The 26,293-nt window shown below is 41.8% G+C and overlaps 1 protein-coding gene across 3 annotated transcripts in view; it reads left to right on the top strand.

Moving 5' to 3' along the window:
- Window positions 1-26,293, top strand: part of CPM (carboxypeptidase M) — a 93,309-nt gene that overhangs the window by 33,749 nt on the left and 33,267 nt on the right. For all 3 annotated transcript variants that reach the window (XM_036865839.1, XM_036865840.1, XM_036865841.1), the window contains exons 3-7: window positions 9,296-9,393; window positions 19,685-19,857; window positions 21,246-21,430; window positions 22,127-22,297; window positions 25,764-25,916. In XM_036865839.1, coding sequence (XP_036721734.1) covers window positions 9,296-9,393; window positions 19,685-19,857; window positions 21,246-21,430; window positions 22,127-22,297; window positions 25,764-25,916 — 780 coding nt within the window. The remainder of the gene's footprint in view (window positions 1-9,295; window positions 9,394-19,684; window positions 19,858-21,245; window positions 21,431-22,126; window positions 22,298-25,763; window positions 25,917-26,293) is intronic.

Genomic DNA, 26,293 nt, shown 5'->3' with positions numbered 1-26,293 from the left:
GTGTAGATTACTGTAGCTTTGTAGTATAGTCTGAAGTCAGGGAGTCTGATTCCTCCAGCTCTGGTTTTTTCCCTCAAGACTGCTTTGGCTATTCGGGGTCTTTTGTGTCTCCAGACAAATTTTAAGATTTTTTTATTCTAGTTCTGTAGAAAATGGCACTGGTAATTTGATAGGGATTGCATTGAATCTGTAGATTGCTTTGGGTAGTATAGCCATTTTCACAATATTGATTCTTCCAATCCAAGAACATGGTATATCTCTCCATCTGCTGGTATCATCTTTAATTTATTTCATCAGTGTCTTATAGTTTTCTGCATACAGGTCTTTTGTCTCCCTAGGTAGGTTTATTCCTAGGTATTTTATTCTTTTTGTTGTAGTGGTAAATGGGAGTGTTTCCTTAATTTCTCTTTCAGATTTTTCATCATTAGTGTATAGGAATTCAAGAGATTTCTGTGCATTAATTTTGTATCCTGCAACTTTACCAAATTCATTGATTAGCTCAAGTAGTTTTCTGGTGGCATCTTTAGGATTCTCTATGTATAGTATCATGTCATCTGCAAACAGTGACAGTTTTACTTCTTCTTTTCCAATTTGGATTCCTTTTATTTCTTTTTCTTCTCTGATTGCCATGGCTAGGACTTCCAAAACTATGTTGAATACTAGTGGTGAGAGTGGACATCCTTGTCTTGTTCCTGATCTTAGAGGAAATGTTTTCAGTTTTTCACCATTGAGAATGATGTTGGCTGTGGGTTTGTCGTATATGGCCTTTATTATGTTGAGGTAGGTTCCCTCTATGCCCACTTTCTGGAGAGTTTTTTATCATAAATGGGTGTTGAATTTTGTCAAGAGCTTTTTCTGCATCTATTCAGATGATCATATGGTTTTTATTCTTCAATTTGTTAATATGCTGTATCACATTGATTGATTTGCGTATATAGAAGAATCCTTGCATCCCTGGGATAAACCCCACTTGATCATGGTGTATGATCATTTTAATGTGTTGTTGGATTCTGTTTGCTAGTATTTTGTTGAAGATTTTTGCATCTATATTCATCAGTGATATTGGTTTGTAGTTTTCTTTTTTTGTAGTATCTTTGTCTGGTTTTGGTATCAGGGTGATGGTGGCCTCATAGAATGAGTTTGGGAATGTTCCTTCCTCTGCAATTTTTTGGAAGAGGTTGAGAAGGATGGGTGTTAGCTCTTCTCTAAATGTTTGATAGAATTCACCTGTGAAGCCATCTGGTGCTGGACTTTTGTTTGTTGGAAGATTTTTAATCACAGTTTCAATTTCATTGTTTGTGATTGGTCTGCTCATGTTTTCTCTTTCTTCCTGGTTCAGTCTTGGAAGGTTATACCTTTCTAAGAATTTGTCCATTTCTTCCAGGTTGTCCATTTAATTGGCATAGAGTTGCTTGTAGTAGTCTCTTAGGATGCTTTGTATTTCTGCAGTGTCTGTTGTAACTTCTCCTTTTTCATTTCTAATTTTATTGATTTGAGTCCTCTCCCTCTTTTTCTTGATGAGTCTGGCTAATGGTTTATCAATTTTGTTTATCTTCTCAAAGAACCAGCTTTTAGTTTTATTGATCTTTGCTATTGTTTTCTTTGATTCTATTTCATTTATTTCTGCTCTGATCTTAATGATCTTTCCTTCTGCTAACTTTGGGTTTTGTTTGTTCTTCTTTCTCTAGTTCCTTTAGGTGTAACTTTAGATTGTTTATTTGAGATTCTTCTTGTTTCTTGAGGTAGGCTTGTATAGCTGTAAACTTCCCTCTTAGAACTGCTTTTGCTGCATCCCATAGGTTTTGGATCGTCGTGTTTTCATTGTCATTTGTCTCTAGGTATTTTTTGATTTCCTCTTTGATTTCTTCAGTGATCTCTTGGTTATTTAGTAACGTATTGTTTAGCCTCCATGTGTTTGTGTTTTTTACATGTTTTTTCCCTGTAATTCATGTCTAATCTCATAGCGTTGTGGTCAGAAAAGATGCTGGATATGATTTCAATTTTCTTAACTTTACTGAGGCTTGTTTTGTGACCCAAGATATGGTCTATCCTGGAGAATGTTCTGTGCACATTTAAGAAGAAAGTATAATCTGCTGTTTTTGGATGGAATGTCCTGTAAATATCAATTAAATCTATCTTGTCTATTGTGTCATTTAAAGCTTGTGTTTCCTTATTAATTTTCTGTTTGGATGATCTGTCCATTGGTGTAAGTGAGGTGTTAAAGTCCCCCACTATTACTGTGTTGCTGTTGAGTTCCTCTTTTATAACTGTTAGCAGTTGCCTTATGTATTGAGGTGCTCATATGTTGGGTGCATATATATTTAAATTGTTATATTTATGCAATTTAAATTGCATATATATTTATATGTTAGATTGTTGATCCCTTGATCATTATGTAGTGTCCTTCCTTGTCTCTTGTAACATTCTTTATTTTAAAGTCTATTTTATCTGATATGAGTATTGCTACTGCAGCTTTCCTTTGATTTCCATTTGCATGGAATATCTTTTTCCATCCCCTCCCTTTCAGTCTGTATGTGTCCCTAGGTCTGAAGTGGGTCTCTTGTAGACAGCATATAGTTGGGTCTTGTTTTTGTATCCATTCAGCAAGCCTGTGTCTTTTGGTTGGAGCATTTAATCCATTCACGTTTAAGGTAATTATCAATACGTATGTTCCTATGACCATTTTCTTAATTGTTTTGGGTTTGTTTTTGTAGGTCCTTTTCTTCTCTTGTGTTTCCCACTTAGAGAAGTTCCTTTAGCATTTGCTGTAGAGCTGGTTTGGTGGTGCTGAATTCTCTTAGCTTTTGCTTGTCTGTAAAGCTTTTGATTTCTGCATTGAATCTGAATGAGATCCTTGCTGGGTAGAGTAATCTTGGTTGTAGGTTCTTCCCTTTCATCACTTTAAGTATATCATGCCACTCCCTTCTGGGTTGTAGAGTTTCTGCTGAGAAATCAGCTGTTAACCTTATGGGAGTTCCCTTGTATGTTATTTGTCATCTTTCCCTTGCTGCTTTCAATAATTTTTCTTTGTCTTTAATTTTTGCCAGTTTGATTGCTATGTGTCTCGGCATGCTTCTCCTTGGGTTTATCCTGTATGGGACTCTCTGCACTTCCTGGACTTGGGTGGCTATTTCCTTTCCCCATGTTAGGGAAGTTTTCGACTATAATCTCTTCAAATATTTTCTCTGGTCCTTTCTCTCTCTCTTCTCCTTCTGGGACCCCTATAACGTGAATGTTGTTGCGTTTAATGTTGTCCCAGAGGTCTCTTAGGCTGTCCTCATTTCTTTTCATTCTTTTTTCTTTATTCTGTTCCGCAGCAGTGAATTCCACCATTCTGTCTTCCAGGTCACTTATCCGTTCTTCAGCTTCAGTTATTCTGCTATTGATTCCTTCTAGTGTAGTTTTCATTTCAGTTATTGTATTGTTCATCTTTTTGTTTGTTCTTTAATTCTTCTAGGTCTTTGTTAAACATTTCTTGCATCTTCTCGATCTTTGCCTCCATTCTTTTTTCTGAGGTCCTGGATCATCTTCACTATCATTATTCTGAATTCTTTTTCTGGAAGGTTGCCTATCTCCACTTAATTTAGTTGTTTTTCCGGGGTTTTATCTTGTTCCTTCATCTGGTACATGGCCCTCTGCCTTTTCATCCTGTCTATCTTTCTGTGAATGTGGTTTTTGTTCCACAGGCTGCAGGATTGTAGTTCTTCTTGCTTCTGCTGTCTGCCCTCTGGTGGATGAGGCTATCTAAGAGGCTTGTGTAAGCTTCCTGATGGGAGGGACTGCCTCGCCTGTAGTCTTTGAATAGAGAGCAGTTTGGGGACAAACTGGTACATCAGTTGGCAAACCAATTTGAGATTTGCATACCAAAGGGAGCAGATGATAGCTTTAACTTCTCAAACCTTCCTCATAGGATCCTCTCAACCTCCTCCTCCCATGTCCAATTCTCCCAAGGGGAGACAGAAAAAATCTCAACACCAGAAATGGGACATGGCAAGCTTGGGGCACAGGTTCACATTTCTCTGATATTTTCCATCTCTTAGGTGACTGAAGCAGTGCTACATAGTGGTTAAGAACAGAGCAGGCTCTGAATAGACTATCCTGCACCATCCCTTGTTAGTTCGATTCTCAAACTTTAGCATGTGTGAAGATCCCCCAGAGAGCTTGTTAAGACACAAACTGCCGGTTCTCCCCCTGAGAGTCTCTGACTCAGCACCTAGGGGTGGAGCCTGAGAATGTGCATTTCTAACAAGTTCCCAGGTGACACTGATGATGCTGGTCCTGGGACCACATGTTGAGAACCATGGCCTTATGAGCTTCCCTAAGATGGCATCCACCTGTGTGAAAGGATAATCTTTGTGCCTACCACTTGTGGTTTCAGGGCTAAGTGAATAAATGTAAAATGCTCTGAGCTGTGAGTCATACTACTGTGCAAACACAGCCAATCTGGAGACTTTTGTCCCTGTTTTGTTTGCGTCTGTTTTGTTTTTGTCATGAGCCACTTAGCAGGAACCTCTTCCTCCACTTTCAAGCCCAAGGACACATGACTTTGGAGACTGAGTGTTTAACTTGACTGCAGTCATTGCAATTTTTCAGCTCTTCTGGGACATTATTTGAAATAGGGCTTTGCGTGCTGTGTTCGGCTCTTTGTGTATGTGGTAATGGGAACATACCTACGTGAGACCGAAGTTTTGGTGTCAGATCGTTGGCTTCTTTTTAGGGAAGGCAGGAGGGACTCGCCAGCCTTACATCAGCCTTGCCAATGGAGTTGTTATTCCCACTATGTACGAGGTCACAAACTCATGCCTTGAGAAAGCTCCCCCAAGGTTTGACTTAGGTCCAAGGGTAATTGTCAGGACACAAAGAGAAATATGGAAGTCTAGGAAACAACTGATCCATCACCCTGGAGATCGGAGCCTGGTGGGTGGGACCATGAATACAACCAGCCTCATCGACACTGCAGCTCTGCTCCTGGGACCCGGCCACCCACGCAGCGTCTCCGCTTCTCTCTGGGCATGTCCCACTGAAACTCTGGGAGTAGAGAGGGTCTGATGGGGTCGTTATGCCAACACTCAGTATGGGCTGTCCCTGTAGGGTAGCCCTTGATTTGGGTGTCTTGCTCTGGCTCAATCGTCAAAGCCAGGTAGTAGCCTGGAACTTGCTCCAGGCGCAAATTATGGCAGCGCCTTGCTGAAGGAACTGCCAGGGAACTTTCCCCCCAGGGTGGGGTTGGCCCTGGCCTACCTAGTACTTTCAGGGAGATTGAGGCAGCCTGGCGTCATCAGAAGAACATAGATATTGGAATCAGACAGACCTGGGTTTGAACCTTGGTTCTTCCACTTATGTCAATGAATTGTGGATATCACCCACCACACAGAGGTGTTGTAAAGATCAAGTATTATAAAGTGCACAGCATAGTGCCCGGCACAGTCTCTGAACTTAATAAATGATAAGATTCGGTATTTTATTTTTTAAAAACTGGAAAGACGGAAAAGTGAAAAAAAAAAAAAAGTACTTGGTTTTATCATCCTATCACTTAGCCCCTTATTACTGACAATGTGCAGTTTTCAATTCTTGTAGGGACTCACCCATTATTTCATTTAAAGCTTTATATGCTTTGGATCTGTTTTCTTCCATGGTATTTTTTTAATGAACAGTCTGTTTTATATGGTTGTAGTTAAATAATTTTGCATTCTGATTTCTTTCACATGATAAAATATTTTTACATTATAAATTCTGTACGTAATTTGAGTGGACATGCTGTAATTTACATAAAATTACTTAGAGTTGGACACCTAATGATGGAGCATTGGTTGAATAAATGGTACTGCATTTGTGTAATAAAATACTAAGCAGCCATTTAAAAAGATGTAGTCAAAGAATATTTGTTAATATAGAAACATGTTCATGATTATATGGAAAATGAGATGATTTTACCTCAAGATCCACTGCCTCCCAAATCTATCTGGATATTCACTGCCTCAATCTCAGCAGCTTTCAAACTTTAATAGGCCTCAGAATCACCAAGGGAGCCTGTTAAGTGCAGGTTTGGGGCCCTCCCCCTAGAATTTGATTTAGGAGATGGGGCTCAGGGATTGGTGTTTTTCCAAGGATCCAGGTGATTCTGATGTGGGAATGACACTCCCATTTCTACCTGTTGAAGCTGTACTTCATTTTCCAAGCTTCTCCTTCTGCTTTCTCCTGAACGCCTAGAGCGTTCTGTTTCCTTGCCTTGTGGATCTTTGTGAAGCCTTCTGAATTGTAAGACTTTTCCTGGTCCTACAAGCAAACTCAGCTGGGCACCATGTCACATCCCTGGGCTTTGTGTCAAGCTCTGAGTGGGCTCCTGGATATAGATACTGAAATCCTGGAATCCAGGTTTTGTTTACTTTGCAGTGAAGAGAAAGTGGCCGAGCATTTCAGAACTCTTGAGCACACCTGGTATTAGCAGGACCTTTGAGGAATAAAGGCAGCCTGTCCAACCTTGGCAGAAAAAAAATCTTATTTAAATTACCCTCACCTTGGCAATCAAGCTGTGAAAAGTCAATAGTTTGTCCTTCGTGCATTTACTCTGGTCTAAGCCAGAGATAACCAGTGTTCGTTGGAGAGGCTGGTTAAAAAACTTTAAGAGGCTTGTCATTCCTGGTGAATATCTCCAGGTTTTCATTCTCAGACTTTGTGCCATGGAGGTTATTCAAGGTAAGTTTCTCATCTTGCGGTTCACTTAGGGGCCATTCGAGCCAAAATTGAGATTGAGTTACCACCCAGCTACTTCTTCACTTAGGTTTTATTGGTTTGATTTCCCTCCTTCCTTAAACCAAATAATATTGGATACCCATGTCAAGTCAGGTTTTTCTTGTCTTACACTATCCTTTATATTACAGGTCAGCTGTTGCAAATGCAGAGTTAGAAATATAACAACTAGTAAACATTATGTTGAGATGATACTGAATTTTTTCCCTTGTCTGTGAGGGAACTAGGCCAGATTCTGTATAAATCTGTGGTTATTCTAGGTTTAAAAGCATTAATAGCTACAGAAAAGAATTCCCCAGAAGGAAACCTAAAGAGCCAAGATTAATAGAAAAAAAGCTCAGAAAAACCTCTCCCTTGCTTCACGTGAAAATATTAACTTGGTAGATTTGAAGCCCTAGATGACCTGAGAATTGGTACTATTGGGGGATGAAAGGATCTGGGGGATGAAAGGATCTGGTTGATGAAGCGGTTCTGGCGGGAAATCACTGGATGGATTGTACTTGTCCACATGACTAACTCGGAGTCATTCTTCAGAACTCTGTTTAGAAGTCAGCTCTAAAACCCCTACATCTGTAAAGCTTTATGTGATCCCACTCCTTGGAAAAAGTTCCTCGTTTATTCTACAGCCACAGCAGTACCTTATACACACTAAGGTCGTGTATGTCACAGTCTAGTGTAATGATGTTTGCACGCTGCTGTTCTCCACTAGACCAGAAACTCACTGGGCATAGAGAGTGTGACTTATTTGTAGGGTCTAATCACCTGGTTAAATGCCTGGATATAGTGGTACTAAATAAATGGATGTGTAAATGAATGATGTGGGTGTGCTGCACTGAACAGGTGACACCAATCAGATAGACTGCCTTTTGGGGGTGTTTTCTGACAATTTCTGCAGTTACTAAATATAAAGCATCACCCTGTCAAGACGAATTTCCCTATAATTGTTAGAATAAATTAAGAATGAATGGTGAGGGCTTCCCTGGTGACGCAGTGGTTGAGAATCCACCTGCCAATGCAGGGGACACAGGTTCGAGCCCTGGTCCAGGAAGATCCCACATGCCGCAGAGCAACTAAGCCCGTGCACCACAACTACTGAGCCCGCGTGCCACAACTGCTGAGGCCTGTGTGCCTAGAGCCCGTGCTCTGCAGCGGGAGGGGCCACTGCAGTGAGAGGCCCACACGCCGCAGCTGGGGAAAAGCCTGCGCACAGCAGCAAAAACCCAACACAGCCAAAAATAAAATAAATAAAATAAATTTATTTTTTTAAAAAAACCTTTCTAAAAATACAATAAATGGTGAAAAAGACAAGTCCAGTATCTGCTTCTCCCTGGATTCCTTATGGCAACTGGGTATTCCCCAGCCCATTGGACCCCCAGATTGAAGGAACTACACCCGAAATTCTGCAGAAATCCGCTCAACGTTAGCCCACGAGCTGCTGTTAAACTCCTTTCCTGGGTTCTTGAATTCCACAGAAGGCTTAGCTGTCACAGATATGTGAACTTTGTATCTAGGTGCTGGATATCAAATATTTCCCCAATCTCTAATTTTAAAGTGTTTGTATTAAAAGAGCCAGATGATTTTAGAATCGAAAGAAACCTCTTCATTTTACAGATTAGGACACCAACCTTCTTGAGAGACAGGCAGTTTTCGTTAGTGGCAGGAACCCTAGAGTTGAGTCACATAGGCCAGGATTCAGGTCTTGGCTCTGCGGCTCAAATCACAGCCTTTTACTGGCTGTGTGATCATAAGCAGTTTATTTAATATTTTTTGAAGGTCAGTGTTTTCATTTGTAAAGTCCGGTTAAAAATCCATTTCCCTGGGTCAGGACAAGGGATTGCCTCAGGTAACGTGAACCAGAGATGCAATGGTAACATCTGCCCAGAGCAGATGTTCAACAATCTTGAGTCTCTGTCCTCCTTTGCCCAAATCACACCATTTATGGCAGAGTCAGGACTTAGAAGTTTCCCTTGAGGCATTGTTAGGATGGCTTGTGCTTCCCGGCTTACATGGCAGGACTCATGCCCATCAAGGACACTCATTGCTGAGAGGCTGTGTTACATGAGCATTTGAATATGACAGGACTCAGGATTTACTGTAAAAACAATCTCCCTTCTGAGTTACATATTTTCTTGCTGTTGCTTTCTTCATGTTCCTTGCACTGAGAGTTATGGCACCCTCCGTATCAACTATCAGTAATAATTTTGTGTAACTGTGAATTAGCAAGATCGCTTCTATAAAGCACCAGAAACTCAGAGCAAACTATATAAACATTTTGGAAAAATAAGATCTACATAGCCTAATAAGTCTTCGATTTTAAAAAGTCACATTCTAGAATAAGAACTTAAATATTTGTGCTAAATTGAAAGGGTTTTGGAAACTAAAAGTGTTTTAAGCAAGGCAGCATTAGTCACATGAACTGAGGTGGTTGTGAAACATCCATCAGGTGGGAGAAGCAGCATCATTTGTTCACGGTTCTCATTCTCCCAGAGTTCATTCGTCATTTCAAAAGACAACTTATTTTTCTATACTCTTCTTCCCTGTAAAGGCAGAAACCTGTGGGTTCTTACTGTGGGACGCTTTCCAAAGGAACACAGAATCGGGATTCCAGAATTCAAATACGTGGCAAATATGCATGGAGATGAGGTATGTGTATGGCTTGAATATCTGACATGTCACCAGAGAAGCTTCCCCTCGGGTCTCTTGTGCTCTGTCTAAATGCAAAGGAAGCAGCAGACACTGTAGCAAAGAATCTGGAAAGGTCTTCCGGTGAGGCCTTCTGCGAGGATTGAAGGAACCAGGTTCCAAAAACCAGCACAGCCATCTGGTTGTTTACCCAGTGCCCTGTGCAGGTAACTGGAACGTTTTTTGTTTGGGGTCTGGAAGAATGACAGTGCCCCAGCTCTGGACTGCCAGCAAGTCCCCGAACTCCTGCCTGTGTTGGTTTTCCCCGTCTCCTGCTCAGCATCGAGGTGACCCAGCAGAGGAGCAATATTCTATTTGAACTAAAACAATCAGATCCCAACTAGCTATCCAAACTCCTAGGAGCTGGCTTTTTGAATGCTTTTGTCACTTTCTCTTAATCTAACACTTGGCGTTTTCAACGCTTAAGTTTAGAGCAGCGGTCCCCAACCTTTCCGGCACCAGGGACCGGTTTCATGGAAGACAATTATTCCACAGACCGGGAGGAGGCGGGGAATGGTTTCGAGATGATTCAAGCACATTACATTTATTGTGCACTTTATTTCTATTATTATTACATTGTTATATATAATGAAATAATTACACAGCTCGCCATAATGCTGACAGGAGGTGGAGCTCGCCATAATGCTGACAGGAGGTGGAGCTCAGGCACTTTATTTCTATTATTATTACATTGTTATATATAATGAAATAATTACACAGCTTGCCATAATGCTGACAGGAGGTGGAGCTCAGGCGGTAATGCGAGCGATGGGAAGCAGCTGTAAATACAGATGAAGCTTTGCTCGCGTGCCCGCCGCTCACCTCCTGCTGTGCGGCCCGGTTCATAACAGCTTGCGGACCGGTGCCAGTCCTCGGCCCAGGGTTGGGGGACCCCTGGTTTAGACCGTCAAGCTTAGGGCTCTGTCATCCCCATCATTCAGCAAACCCTTAAATTCCATCATGATGTCTCGCCTCTTTTCCAGCTTATCAGGGATCCACTCTCTTTTTATTTTGCTTTGTTTTGTTTTATGTTATTTATTTTACATTTTGCAAAATACCCTTTACCACGCCTGCCTGCCCAGCCATTCTTGCCAGGTATTTGAAGGTGCTCCTCTCCATTTCTCACCTTCCTTCCTCAGAGTATTTTGAGAATATGACAACTGCAGGATCTTCTGTTCCCCAGAACCCCACACAACTGGGCAATCCAGTGGGAGGGAAAGATAGTGCCCAGTCTTGACAGTAAAGAAAATTGACGTAGGAATATCAAACGCACTTAACTTTAAGGAATGTCAAAGAACAGGAATATTCCTATAAGTATAACCTGCTGACTTGTTACGACACTTCCAGGTCTGCAGTAGCGTGGGTGGCACACGCTGCTCGAATGCTGGGCTTCCTGTCCTGGCTTAACCCTCCCCAACCCCGGGGCGCCACCCCGCATGACACACACACATTCTGCCCTTCCCAGGCACGCTGCTCAACCCGTCCTGGTCCTGCCGAGCCAGGGGACTTCTTGTCACTGGAGCTCAGATGCAAACACTTGCCTTTGAGAGAGTGGTTGGTCTTTGAACCTGATTTGGGGGTGGTTGGAAGTTACTTTTTTAAGCATAATGGGCTTTGCTGGAAAAGGCTTGATATTGCTGGGAGTCTGACCAAAGCTGTTTTTAACAAAACAACTATTCATGACAGACAGCAGCCCAGACTTCCTTTCTCTTTTGCTATCTAGTCAATTGATCGAGGTCCCGTGGGATCCATTTTTAATAAGAGACATTGACTCCAGTAGCTTATTTATTGAATTCCTGGCATTTCAGAGGTTGCAGCCTGACGCTCAGAAGTTAATCCTCTCAGTTGAAACTTCCAAAGAAAAGCAAGAGTCCTTCCTCTCACTCACCCCTGAATTCACTTGTACTTTCCCAAATTTCTGACATCTTGCCCTCCAGGTAGTTAATGTATCCCATCAAATCAGGGCTCTCTCGTTCACTGTTGTTCTTTGAGGAATGCTAAGGACTGAGATGACTCAGAGGGAAAAGTCCCAGTGTGTTTTGTGTGTGGGAACCTGAAGTCCTGCTATCCCCTATGTGTCCCAGCTGGTAGCAGTGTCTGGCGGCTCTGGGGGCCATTGAGAAACTTATTATCCTGAATTTAGATCTTGTATGTTCTGTCCTCCTGGAGCCACTAGGAGCTGGGGAAAGTGATGGCGTAACCCAGGAGCAAAAGGGTCACTTGGATTAGAAGGTTTAATCACCTTACTCATCCTTCTTCTCTTAGACCTTTTGGAATTGAAAGAGCATTTTCAAGAACCCACTCTTAAAAAGCAACATAGATAATATTTGGGGGCAGTAATTCTTAACCTTCTTTAGTTGGATTCCTTGCTATTCTGGCACAAACTTTGAATGCTGATCTCAGGGTCCATGGATCTTCTAGGAGTTTGTGGATCTCACGTGGAGAAGCCCAGCAGGGGTCATATGTGTACCGAGTAGTGTGGTGGACAGAATTGACCACGGTATTTTTTAAATGTTTCCTCTTTTCCCTGGACCCCACCTCAGTGTGTGCGTGTGTGTGTGTGTTGCCCACACTTAACCCCATGGCCAGGCAACAGTGAGCGTCAGCACCATCAGGAAGACCCAGTCATGTTGAGCACACACACCATTTTCCCCCGAGAATCTTCACCTACTTCGTGATGCCTTCTTTTAGAATCGGGTCTTTATTAAATTAAAAATAACCTGTTATTATTACAAAATCAACATACGTACATCTTAGAAGAAAGAAAACATTGTATACTGACCTTCTACAAATTAGGACTGTCGATTCCTTATCATTTATCCTTCCAGATATTTTTGTGTGTGCAGTTTCACCAAATGAGCAATGCTAATTTGCTCTTTGTAACATTTTTCAGTTAATACAAGCTACCCTTTCATGTCAGTAAATGTTTATCCTATCTTTACCTTATATTCCATGTTCTAGTTTCTCCAGTTGTCCTCAAAATGTCCCCCAAAGTGTCCATTCACAATTCTGTCCAAGATTATGCATCATATGTGGTTGACGTATCCCTTGAATCTCTTTTCATCTAGCACGTAAAGAATCTTTTCATGATGCTAGACTTGAGCGTGAACGTTGATCCATTGTGTGTCCTGCAGAACGTCCCACATTTTGGATTGTTTCCTTCCTTATAATATCATCGATTTTGTGCCTCTCATCCCCCTATTTACTTCAAACTGGAAGTTAAATCTAAAGGTCTGTGGGATTCAGGTGAAACATTTTTGGCTACTGTGTATCTTCGGAATCGTGAGTTCAGGCTAATTAGCCTGGCTACATCCGGAATGCATGAAGCACGCTGAGGGGAGCAAAATCTACTTAAAACGGCCCATTTTCAGGTGAGAATTGTTACAAAAGAGTGAAGTCAAACCTCCTCTGGTTTTGTATGATATTCCTCTTGTTCTCAATCACCTTGTCATGAGCTCGTGTCCTCACGATGCTGCATCGATCAGGCTGGCAAGTTCCCCTCCATACAGCACTCGTCGACAAGAAAAGAGTAACAGTAGCCAACATTTACTGCGCATGGACTACGCTAAGTGCTTTGTAGGCGGCCTTTCTTTTGCTCACTCCTGCAGAAGGCATGTTTGTTAGTGTGTTGACCAGGAAGGGAATGCAGGTTTCTTTCTGTTGGTCCTCTGGGCCTACATCAGAGCCTGAGCAGTGAGCCTTTCCCAGCTACGGCTCTGCCTCCTTGACCCCCTCCACTGCCTTTGGAACGCTCTTTTTTTAGTGTTTTCCTTTTTACATATAGACCTATGATCTATCTCAAATTAATTTTTGTTTGGATGGATTCCCAGTTGTTCCAGCCCCGTTTGATTAGAAGATTTGGGATCATTCACCATGTGAAAGCGTAGCAAACTCTTAGAGTAAGACTGGAGTGAGCATCTCCATGTCACTTTTCTCTGTCCCTGTCTCATGCCTGCTGCCCGCCTCCCCTGCCTGATTGCCGGGGAGTCACACGGGGGAGCCGACGGAAAGAGCACCTGCCGCCCTTGATAAACCTTTGTCACCTGCTGTTCATGCTTTTTCAGAGTGAGGGAGACATTTCTGAGCTTCTAACTTTTCTCATTTTAGTAAGACTAGCAGGTGTTTTCCTGGTTTATCCAGGTTCTTGTCTGTACACACATCAGCGTGTGGAATTGTAGAAGCCCCAGTCCCAGATGTCATTCACACAGGCTCCTAATCGGCAGTGTGCACACACCTGACGTCCAATCCTTGTTATTCATTGGGAGGGATGAGACCAGAGGTCCCTGGGCGGGGCTCTCTGCCATTCTCCTGCTCCACAAACATTCACATCGTTTGGGAGTGGGGTCTTTGTCCCCCTCGCCCTCCCCTGACACCTCATTCTGCTACTGGCTGGCTTTGTAGTAAACTATTACCTATAATCTAAAATCAGAGCTTTAATGAACGCTGGGACCATCATACTGGAAATGGAAACATCTAGTACCCTCAGCCTAAATGTGGGTGCAGGAGAGAAGCCTGGAAAATCACTCCTTGCTCCTTCCTCGAGCCCTCCCTGTTCTATGTTTTGTGCCTCTCTGCCATCCCATGTTTTAAAATTTTTGCAGGAAAGAAAATCTTATACCTGGGCAATCTCTAGATTGTTAAGACATCTCTAATCCCTGTCTAATGGAAATATCCATTAGGATATTTGAGGCATGACTATGTGTTTAAAAAGTTGGGTGCCTGGAATTTTAAGCTAATCCAGGAGCAGGCAAAGTGCAGGTGAGAGGTTGGGTCCACAGGTTCCCTTGACTGCAGGGCCCATGGTCTTTAAGTATGGGGGGAGGTATTCAGTCTACGTCTGTTAAGCATAACTGAATTGCCAATTCTGATTCTTTTTATTTTCTAGAGTTTTTTTTTTTTTAAGCTTCAGTTTCTTAAACATCAATGAATTATTTTTCCTATGATGGTTTATTTGGGTATAGAGTTCTGAAATACCCACATCACACTTAGAATTTCACATTTGGTGGCATTAATTTATAGTTTATTGGATTCCAGACACATAGTGGAAAGGAAAAACATTGCAAAAATATGGATAATAGTGATCATAGTTTTCAACCTAAAAATAAAGGCTAAATGGTTTTTTGCACACCTTCTAGGTATAAGAGACATTTAGACAGTAGTTTGTATGTCTAAATGTCTATATTTAGAGGGTATTTTAATGTTCTACATGAACAACAGGACATAATATCCAAAATTGTGCCTATCCTGGAAAATCTTGGGCTGTGTAGTCAACATGCAATAGAGGTTCCAAACTTACTAAAACAAGACAAAACAAAGCTTGCCACTTCTCAAGCCCTTTTTTCCACCACTATCCCAGATGATGACAAAATGTCCTCAGTTACACAGCATGGCTTTGGATAATTATTTCCTTTTGCATTTAGACCAAACTAATCCTTATTCCAGGCGAAGTGTCTAATTCCTTTTAAGCATGTATTAAATCCCTCATATAATTATCCTCTTTCTCTCCATCTCCTTTTGGTGAGGGTGGGCCGGGGGGCCAGGGTGTCGAGTCCTTGGCATGATCAGAATTGCTGGCCCCCAGCCCTGTGAAGTGTGTTCAGTATTGAATGTCCTTTCGATGAACTAACTTGATCATTTGTATCTCCCCTCTCACTGAGAACCTTAAATCCTCATGTTTTCAGAAAGTTCCTCCTCAGAATAGTCATGACTTTGTAATGGATTTGGCAACAGTAACCAACAATCATTTATTGAGCACGTGATATACCAGGAGCTGGGCGAGATACCAGGGCTACACAGGAAGCTGGTTAGGATCCCTGCCGTCAGACCTTGGATGGTGGAGTTGCGGGGGGGTAGGGGGGTCAGTCAGGGTCGGTCAGGCCATTGTAATATGTGTGAGCCCTATCAGGAGAGCACAGGTGAGGAGAGTTAAAGGACCACCTAGGCAGGTCATGGAACCTGGACTTGGGGAGGCCACGGAAAAGTGTGCTAGATAATGTAATATTTAGGCTAATACTTGAAGATGAAGGATTTAGCTAGGCAATCAGACAAATGAATTAAGTCTGTACCACACCATGTGGAGCCCCAGAACTGACAGGCTTATTTTCCCCCAGAAGCTGCATTACAGTGTAGCATTTCAAGAATGGACTCCACCATAGGAGAGCTGAAGTGTTGGCACTACCCTCTAATTCACTCTCACACAATACACTACCCAGTTGTGGACTGTTGCTTCAAAATTTTTTTCCAATTGTTCTTAGAAGTGCTAGAACACTCGTTTTTATCTATCTAACAAATTCCCACTTGACTGAATTGAAGAAAAACTGATAGAGAATTTATTTTCTGCTTTCTGGGTTCTTGCCATCTTTTTTTTTTTTTTTTTTTAATTATTTTATGTATTTATTTTTGGCTGCATTGGGTCTTCATTGCTGCACGTGGTCTTTCTCTAGTTGCGGCGAGCAGGGGCTACTCTTCACTGCGGTGCACGGGCTTCTCATTGCGGTGGCTTCTCTTGTTGCGGAGCACGGGCTCTAGGTGCGCGGGCTTCAGTAGTTGTGGCACGCAGGCTCAGTTGCTTCACGGCATGTGGGATCTTCCCGGACCAGGCCTCGAACCTGTGTCCCCTGCATTGGCAGGCAGATTCTTAACCACTGCACCACCAGGGAAGCCCCATCTTTTTTTTTTTTTTACTTTTTATTTTATACTGGAGTATAGTTGATTAACAATATTGTGTTAGTTTTAGGTATGCAGCAAAATGATTCATATACATATACATGTATCTATTCTTCTTCAAATTCTTTTCCCATTTAGGTTGTTACATAATATTGAGCAGCATTCCCTGTGCTGTACAGTAGGTCCTTGTTGGTTACCTATTTTAAATGTAGACATGTGTACATGTCAATCCCAAACTCCCTGACTGTTCCTTCCCCCCCACCCTCCCCCCGGTAACCATAAGTTCCTTCTCTAAGTCTGTGAGTCTGTTTCTGTTTTGTAATAAGTTCATTTGTATCATTTTTTTTTAGATTCTGCATATAAGCAATATTATACAATATTTCTCTTTCTGACTTACTTCACTCAGTATGACAATCTCTAGGTCCATCCTGGGTTCCTGCCATCTTAATGACCAGATGAATTATCAGAGAAAGACTCTAGAAGCTGATGTGCTCACCCAGACTTTCAGGCTCTTCATTAGGGATTCTTTCATTAAGTCCACACTCTCACAAAAGGAGCTAAATGAAAGGCTGGTTAAGCTAACGGAAACAGTTTTGACCACATTCTTTTTTAAAATTTTAGTCTCTCTAAGGTTTCATATTCAAAGACTTAATTTTAAACGAAGGGAGATCTATACATAAAACATGAATGAGTGTTTGAGACATTTATATTAAGGTTGAGAAGAATTAACTTCAATAATATTTGGCATAAATTTGCTGTTACAGAGACAGGAAAATGTGGTCCAAGAAAACAAGAGGACTTTGTTTAACTCCCTCTGAAATTTCGTCTGTTTACCTCACCATTTTTTTAATTATCTGACTCTTAATTGGTTCTTTATCATACTTCCAAGATTTTTCTTTCATCCTCTGCAGTTACGAACTTGTGGTTTGTTTTGGAATATGGAGACAAACAGAAAATACCTCGGTCACACATTCATTACCTTGAAAGAATCATGATTTTATCGTTTTTGTAAAAATAACATAGGTTTTCTTTAATTTAAAAAGCAATACTAGAAAAATAAGAGGAAATAAAAACTTTGGAATACTGTCGCTCAGAAATCACCATCATTAGTATTTGCCAGATGCTATTCTAGACATCTATGTATTTCTACAGCAATAGAATGAGAGGAATCAAAAGGATATAAAATGAAATGTGTGTCATATTATACGTGTTATCTTTAAATAAGAAGTATGAGGTTTAACTTTACTTGAATTTAACAGAATAGAACTGAAGTGAAATGAAAATAATTGGTGAACTTGGTATTTTCTCAAAATAAGAAATTATCGGAAGATTCTTCTAAAGTCAAAAAATTAGGAAAAACTGAAATTATAATGATTTGAAATATATATATTTTTAAACTTTGGATAATATCCTATGACCCATTGCTGGGAAAAGTGAAGGAATTAGCACTTTGAAAAGTCTTCTGTCCTCTCCTTTCCTCTCCCCCGGCACCCACCCTTGCCGTTAGCTATAAACCTTAACTTTTACCTTCTATCCTATACCCACACCACCACAGTTGCTTAATTTAGTTCTATAGCTTAATCACAGCTTCTTACTCTTTGTTTTTATTTTCTTGTGGGTGGATGAATTTAACTGCCAACTCCTGTGTTGAGTTTAGGTGTGCATGACAATGTAGGATTCAGATAGTTAAGAGGAAATTCACATTTAGAACCATGTGGGGATTCCAATATATCTCACTTGGTACTTGACCTGGGACTCAGAGGGGCCTCAGGTTTTTCCTGGTACGTCCCTCTAATGGAACCATCCTACAGTCTCCAACCAGCATTTAGAAATCTCTCTTCCTTCTCTCTTTCCTTGACCTTTTCTCTTCCCCAAACCCTGGCCAGAAAAGCCCCTTCAACCAACCACACTGCCCACCTTTAAAGCCACCTTTCACAGCTTAAAATTGCCAGCCCCTCCTCCACTGGTTTCAGGGAAGCCAGTAAGGAGTGTCCAAATGTGCGTGATCTTCCAAAACACCGAATTGGAAACCCAGTGTGTGACTCACTTGACTTTTTTGGTTATTAAGGACCTTTTGTAAGGTTTGTAAGGACCTTTTTCAAGTGACAATTTTGACTGTAAAAACAAAAATCACAGTGGTGGAAGAAGATAGACATGAGTAGGAAAAAAATTGCAGTCAGAATGGAATTTACTTCCACTCTGAATTTTATGGCTACCTATAAATATGTAATTTACATATTTAAAATTTTCTTAGTTCCATTTTAATTATTCTGTGTTCATTAGGATAATAAGTTCATAAAATGTGATCTCTTTGCTTGCCAGCGAGGGGCATAAAATATGGAATTGCTCATCCTTTGTCCCAACAATGAATTGCTACAGAGCAGTCATAAATGAAAATTCTTTTCCTGTCCACGGCCTTCATTAATGCACCAGAAGCACTGTCCTTATTTAACCACCTGCTGCCCTGATTTCCCATATACTAACTCCTCTACAACATCTGATCGCATGTAAGAGGTAAATATTCCTTACTTAGAAGCAGAATCTTTGAACTCAGGATTACAGGGGAAAAGTAATATAGCCTAATCAAATCTTTCTAGAATAAGGTTGAATATGTGAATTCCTTTAAAAAAAAAAAAAAAAGGAAATCTCTCCCTTGGGGATTATAAAGTAAGCTCTTTCACAGGCCTTCAGTTTCCCCGTCATTGTTGGTACATAAGGTAATTTTAGGTGAATGTGACCATGTTTGTTTTCATAGTCATGCTTTTATTTTACTATACAATTAGAAACATATCTAGCAAAATGGTAATTATACAAAGTTTCTTATTTTTAATGTAAGTAAAAAGTGAGCCAATTTAAAGAAAATGCAAACTAAATAATAGTATAGATAATATGCAGATATGGCAAAAAACTGTGAGGATGTTGTGCCAATGAAACGTGAGGATGTGGAAATCAGAAATACAGAGGTACGGCAAAAATTGCACAAATGTGCAAGAGGGGAATTTGGAGATAAAAGAACTTGGAAACAGGGGAATATGAAAATCAGACCTATTTAAATTAACCTACTTAAATTATGCATATTACAAATTCAGATTTTTCTCTATTAAAATCTACATGTCTACTGCAGTGGTTCTCCACGTATCACCCACCGAGACACGCACCACGGCTCTCCCGTGTGCCAGGCATGCCTGTGGAGATGCACAACTCCCTGCCTGATCTCTAGCTCCCCCTCTCGCCACCACTCCAGGAAGTATTTGGAAGACAGACAAACTGGAAATAGGATAATAAGAATAACCTTTACTCCACTCTAATTCATTTTTAGTAAATTATTTACGGATAGGTACTTCTTTTTAAATTAACTTAAACCCAAAAAACAAAAACCTTTTACTCACAAAGGTTTTGCAGCACACCAGTGATGGATTGCCACATGCCAGAGTATCAGTATACCTGAGAAACGGTGGTCTGACACCTGGTTTTGGTCTCACATATCATGTGTAGTGTTTCTTGTTGGGGAATTTGTGCTTTGGGGACTGTTTTCCTTGTTTTCCTCTCACCTAACAATATCCTCTTCTCTCTTTAACACCTATAGACTGTAGGGCGGGAACTGCTGCTCCATTTAATTGAATATCTCGTAACCAGCGATGGAAGAGACCCTGAAATCACAAATCTAATTAATAGTACCCGGATACACATCATGCCTTCAATGAACCCAGACGGATTCGAAGCTGTTGTAAAGCCTGACTGTTTTTACAGTAAGGGAAGGTAAGCACAGGCTAGTCTATCTTTATTTAAAACACAACAAAACCATAAAAAGGCCCCCATCAGATCAGACCCCTTCGCCCTGTAAAGAGAAGTTAGTGAACCATCTCATAACCTGTGTCGTGTCACTGCTGTGCTGGAAACTTTTCAGGGCTGCCCACTGCTTTGACCTTGAGAAGTAAAATCCTGAGCAAGGCTGCTTTACCCCTGCACCTGCCTCACTGCTCCGGCTTCATCGCCTCTTCCCCCGCACTCACCCTGCTGCAGCCGCTCAGACCTCCCTTCATCTCCTGCAACCACCAGCTGCCTTCGCACCCCTGGCATTTCCCACCCCTCCCCCCATACCCTGCTTCAACAGCATTTCCTCAAAGCCTCTTTCCCTAACCTATCAGATATTAGATCCCCAATTATACTCACATCACCTGGCACTTTACCCTCATAGCACAATCTTTAATGTCTCATTTCTTGTTTAATGTCTACCTGAGGGCAGGAATGCTGCCTGTTGTGTTCATCCCTGTTAAATCCCAGGGCCTAGGGTAGTACCTGGACCCTCAATAAACAGGTTGATTTATTAAGCCAGCACACGAACTAATCACAAAGAAGAGTGAGTCTTGTAGTATTTCTGATTTAAAGTTTATTGTGTTTCAAGCAGCCTCAGGAAGTTTGGAACTTCTCAAATGTCTGATAAACATTGATATTTGTGCAATTAAAAATTTGTTTTTACCAAAGATTAATAAATCACCACTTGATTCCCTTCCACGTTTAAGTTTTTTAGCATATTTAAACATGGCCAGTCCACTTTTCAGAAATACATTTGTATAAAATAGCACATTCCTGTTGTTTCTGTTACCAATTGCTATGGAACAAACTGCCCCCAAATTGAGGGACTTAAAACAACCACCTCTTTATTTACTCTCCACTGTGTAAGTTAGGCATTTGGGCAGGGCAGAGCAGGGTTGGCTAATCTCTATGCCATGATGTCAGGGGCCTCAGCTGGGGTCTGGCTGGGACCGTATCTCTAGAGTCTCAGTGCTGGCTGTCACCTGGGTTCCTCATTCTTGCACATGGACCCTTGATGTGGACAGCATTGGGGTCTCAGGGCTCCAAGTGGGAGTGTCAAGAGCAAAAGCCCCGAAATGCAAACACTTATCAGACCTCCCCTTACATCCGAATCACTACTGTCCCACTGGCAAGAACAGGCCTCACGGGAGGGGACAACATATTGTGTGAATGCCAGCTGTGATTCATTGGAGGCTGCCCAGGCAACCATCTACCACCTCTGTATTCATATTTGGAAAAACACCTGGAGCCCAAAGCAAAGGTCTACACACTGCACGAATCTGCTCCCTCAGACAGCAATAGTAAACCCTAAAAAATTCTTTCTTTTAAAGGGAAAATAGTAACTTCTATGACCTGAATAGAAATTTCCCAGATGCTTTTGAATTTAATAATGTACCAAGGCAGCCTGAAACTGTGGCAGTCATGAAGTGGCTGAATACAGAGACATTTGTCCTTTCTGCAAACCTCCACGGTGGTGCCCTGGTGGCCAGTTACCCATTTGATAATGGTGTTCCAGGTAAGCAAACTTGGGCCCAGCTCTTGCTTTCTAAGTCCAGAGTGAAACTGCAAACTCTCTGCCTCTGAATGGGGATACACTCTTCCTCTCCTCACTTAACTTCTCTGGCAGGGATAGAAAGAGCCCCATTCTCTTGACCCTCAGCTATCCTTCCTACAATTTATAAACGGTAGATGGGCAAAGTGGCTGAACTGATAACACGGGATTACTTGACATTCATCAGTGAAACGGTAAAATTGGGATTTAAATTAGCCCACAAGAGGCAACACGGCTAAATAAATAAATAAATAAAACTAATCATGTAAGTAATAACTCCTGATTCCTCTTAAAACTGTGGGATAAGGTACGTACCAAGGACTTAAAGTATTCGAGTGGCTTCATTTAACCCCTACAGTACCTAAGGAAAGTTTACTGACCTCCAGAAATCAGCAAGAGTGACTAAGAGGGTATTTAACTTTTAAGCTGACTGAGAAGGAGTTTAGACATGTACATGGTTATTTTGTGTGATATTGCCTTCTGTATGTCCATTAAAAACTAGGAAGAGGACTAAAGGGAGTATTCGTGGAAGTGGGTAGAGGATCTCACTAGGAAATTAGAGCCTTTGTGTGTGATGTGATGATGCATGTGCTAATATGGTGTGTGCTTCCTCCGACTATAACTTCAACTAAAAGGTCTTGGTCTGTCTTTCACGTACAGCCACTGGGACATTATACTCTCGGAGCTTAACCCCTGATGATGATGTTTTTCAATATCTTGCACGTACCTATGCTTCAAGAAATCCTGACATGAGGAAAAGAAATCCATGTAGAACTAAAATAGAGTTTCCTGGTGGAATTGTAAATGGATACTTTTGGTATCCACTCAAAGGTGAGTTTCTCTTCGTTCTGCTATTCTCCTTACTGCCTTCACCCAGAGGTGCCAGCTGGCCTTCACCCTAGCAGTTGCCAAAAGTTAGGCACAGTGCAGTCCCTTCAGTCGTGTCTCTGTCAGCTAATATCACAGAGCAGTGAGGGGAACTGATCATTTGAGAGATGCTCAGGCATGCTCCCCACTGCCAAAGCCTCCTGAGTTCAGACACTGGTTCAGCATTTACCTTGGAGCTGGGAACTGTGCCAAGAAAGATGAACAGGACACAGATATTAAGCCCAAGTTTAAGAGAGAAGAGCAACATACAAATAAATAATTGTGATGGCATGTAATGTGAATAAAAGTAGAGATTTAGGGCTTCCCTTGGTGGCGCAGTGGTTAAGAATCTGCCTGCCAATGCAGGGGACACGGGTTTGAGCCCTGGTCCGGGAAGATCTCACATCTTAGTTGCACAGAGCAACTAAGCCCGTGCACCACAACTACTCAGCCTGCACTCTAGAGCCCGCAATCCACAACTACTGAGCCCGCGTGCCTAGAGCCCGTGCTCTGCAACATGGAGAGCCACTGTAATGAGAAGCCCGCCACCACATCGAAGAGTAGCCCCCGCTCGCTGCAACTAAAGAAAGCCTGCGTGCAGCAAGGAAGACCCAACGCAGCCAAAAAATAAAATAAAATTTTTTAAAAAGTATAGATTTAGAAAAGGTACAGTGTACCACAGAGGTGTAAAGCCAAAATACATCAGGGAGTAGTGAAGGCCTTAGAGAAATGTAATGCTTATGTCTCATCCAGTGGGGACAGCTGCTACTTAGAACAAGGCAATTATTGCCATGCAGCAGTGGGGGGCAGTATTGCCAGATCTTCCAGTTTGTGAAGCAAGCTGGATATTTCCATGAAGTCTCCTGATTTTAAAACCACTTTGCAGGCTAAACAAAAGAGCCCTCTAGTTTTTCTCCCTTGGAACAGGATGGCCAGGTGAGGGAGGGAGTGAGGAGCTGGCCATGTAGGGAACATGGTGGAGGGGTGTTCTTGTCAGAATGAATAATATAAGCAGAAGCCCAGGGGTGTCAGAGTCCTAGTCTGGAAATTGACAGAGAATAGGAGGGACCTAGGACAGAAGGGTGAGAGGGGAGACAGTGGGCTGGAACCGGGTTTCCACTGCCTCAGTGGAAAGTGCCCCCTTCCAGACTGGTCAGCTGATCCTACCAACAGCAACCCCCAGCCTGCATTTCCGCATACAGGCTACTTCCTCAGTCGTCACTTTGGATGCACAGGCTATCAAGTAGTCTTGCACAAGCTGGGACTTTTGTGTCTGGGCGGGTCTCTGCCAGCTTCCCAGATAATATAAATAAGTATAGACCACAAGTGAGAGGAACCAGGACCAGCCAGATACCACAACATCCCAAACTTCTCTCCGCTGTCCGAGAGAGAGCCTCCCCACTCCCACCACAGGGCTGAGTCCCCGCTCACTACTCTCCACAGGGAGGAAAGGGCCCCCTCCTGCCCAGTAGCAGTGCTGTCCTTCATGTGCGTTGTCTGTAACTTTCAAGACAGATCCAGATGTGTGGGAGATTAACTAGAAACCTAATTTTGCTGTTGGGAGTTGTTCCCAAGTGTGCCTGTGTGTCAGCTGTGTATCTCTGTGAGAAAAAAAGAGGCCAGAGCCAGAAACTTTGAGGAGCTTAGAACAGAGCATTCTGGCTCAGTCTGGAGGTTTTTGTAGCCAGGCCTGACTGGCATTATCTGGAGCGGCACACACTCTCCACACTTGGTATTCTCCATCCAGCGCGCTTTGCACACCTGTTGTGCACACCTGTTTTGCCATTTAACTTCTTTCTACCTGAGACACAGCCATCCAGCCAAGGGCTTTTGTTTTGTCTCATTTCTCTCTTCCTTTTTTCCTTCTTCTATTTCTTGGTGAAAATGAGGTCAGAGAGAAATACAAAACTTGTAAGTAAAGGAAAAGAAAGGATAGAGTAATTCTTCCTGGCTAAAATCTGTACGTACATAGATATTACTCGATGTTTACATAATATTTTGACCATTTTCTGAGCATAACTTTTTTTTACTTCATTACTTCCCAAATACCCTGATGAAATTGAGAATATATATTTCACTGGGCAGATATCAAGTATAGCTAATTAAAATCTGGCAGAGACTACTGCCTTCAAAGTTACCATATTTCTTCAAATCCAACATGCCACTGATTGTAAAACATGTCCCACCAAGAAAGAAAAAAGTTTCCAGCCAAACTAATAACCCAATGATGTTATTCAGCCATCAAATTTAAGATACTTCCCAATTCAGAGATTTTAAAATATGAAAAGTTTTTCATCTTAGAAAGTATAAAATACAGTTATAACCCTTTGAAAATAGGGTGTTGAGAGGTAAGAACTAGAAAGTGAGCATGGGCAGTGGTAACCCCAGAAGTACCAGGGGCCTGCGTCTTCCCCTGCTCCCTGAGAATCAGCATGGCACCTTCCCTCTCATTCCCAAACACAGTGTGGTGTGATGGCTGAGAGCATGGGGGCGCTAGGAAGGTGGCTTGTGCTCCAGTCTCAGCCATTCACTGGCAAGAATCCCTGGGCACATGAACTACCATTTGTGATTAAGCTTCCTCATCTGTAAAATACGAGTGATAATTACTGTGAGGATTAAATGAGTGGATGGTGAAGCTCTTCAAACAGTACCTAGCAAGAGCGAACACTCAGTAAACACTGGCCATTATTATTCCTCCAAATTCATATACTTAGCTTCACAGAACAAATGTGTTTATGAATGGTTTGTAGAAATATTTTAAAAGAAATCTCACTCTAGTTTATATCTGTTTAAAATGTAATTTAGGAAGAAATGTAACTTGAAGAATCCTTTTTTTTTTTTTTTTAAATAAATTTATTTATTTATTTTTGGCTGCGTTGGGTCTTCGTTGTGGTGCGCGGGCTTCTCATTGAGGTGGCTTCTCTTGTTGTGGAGCACGGGCTCTAGGCGCACGGGCTTCAGTAGTTGTGGCTCGCGGGCCCTAGAGCGCAGGCTCAGTAGTTGTGGCACACGGGCTTAGTTGCTCCGTGGCATGTGGGATCTTCCCAGACCAGGGATTGAACCTGTGTCCCCTGCATTGGCAGGTGGATTCTTAACCACTGCGCCACCAGGGAAGCCCTTGAAGAATCCTTTTTGTAATTGTGATTTTAAAAAAGGACCCTTCCTCTATCCCTCACTTAATTTTGATGCACAGCTGAACATCAGTCAGCTCTGATTCAGTTACCCATATGGGAATATTTAGGATTGCTTTGTCATGCCTGGATAATAAAATGTCAAGCTCTAATTGTACTTGCTAATATGTCAAATTCATCTTTTCCTGTTTACGTGTACTTTCATTACAACCGTCTGATTCACCTGTCCCCAAGGTACGTGATACTTGGCTTCACTCCAATTTCAGACCTTAAAAAAAATTAAATATGCTTGTGTTTAGGTGGAATGCAAGATTACAACTACATCTGGGCCCAGTGTTTTGAAATTACGTTGGAGCTGTCATGCTGTAAATATCCTCGCAAGGAGAAGCTTCCAAGCTTCTGGAACGATAACAAAGACTCGCTGATTGACTATATAAAACAGGTGCACATAGGTTTGTAAGATTTTCTTATTAATTCCTGTTAACACAAAATATAGCATCTGGCAAACCCTCTGGGTTGAGAAAATGCAAGCCCCTATTTATGTTTTCTAGGTATAGCCTCATTTTTAGTACCAGAACAGTGGTTCAGAATTCTCTCTGCGTGAACATCTGCAGCCTGTGAGAAATGCAGCACCCATCAGTTCATATAAGAGAAAGCATGGTGTGTTACTTTAATATGGGGGTGTAAAATCCAGGGTACTTCTAATTTTACAAGTTGAATGACCTGGAAATCTGGCAAAAGATCAGGAAAACAGGCTGTTACTCTGTTACATCATCACCCATTTAGAAAGAAGCCAAGTTTGCTTGTCACTTGCCATATAATATCACAG

The sequence above is a fragment of the Balaenoptera musculus genome, chromosome 10 (genome assembly GCF_009873245.2).
Source record: "Balaenoptera musculus isolate JJ_BM4_2016_0621 chromosome 10, mBalMus1.pri.v3, whole genome shotgun sequence".
NCBI lineage: Eukaryota > Metazoa > Chordata > Mammalia > Artiodactyla > Balaenopteridae > Balaenoptera > Balaenoptera musculus.
This window is presented reverse-complemented; position numbering and strand designations above follow the sequence as displayed.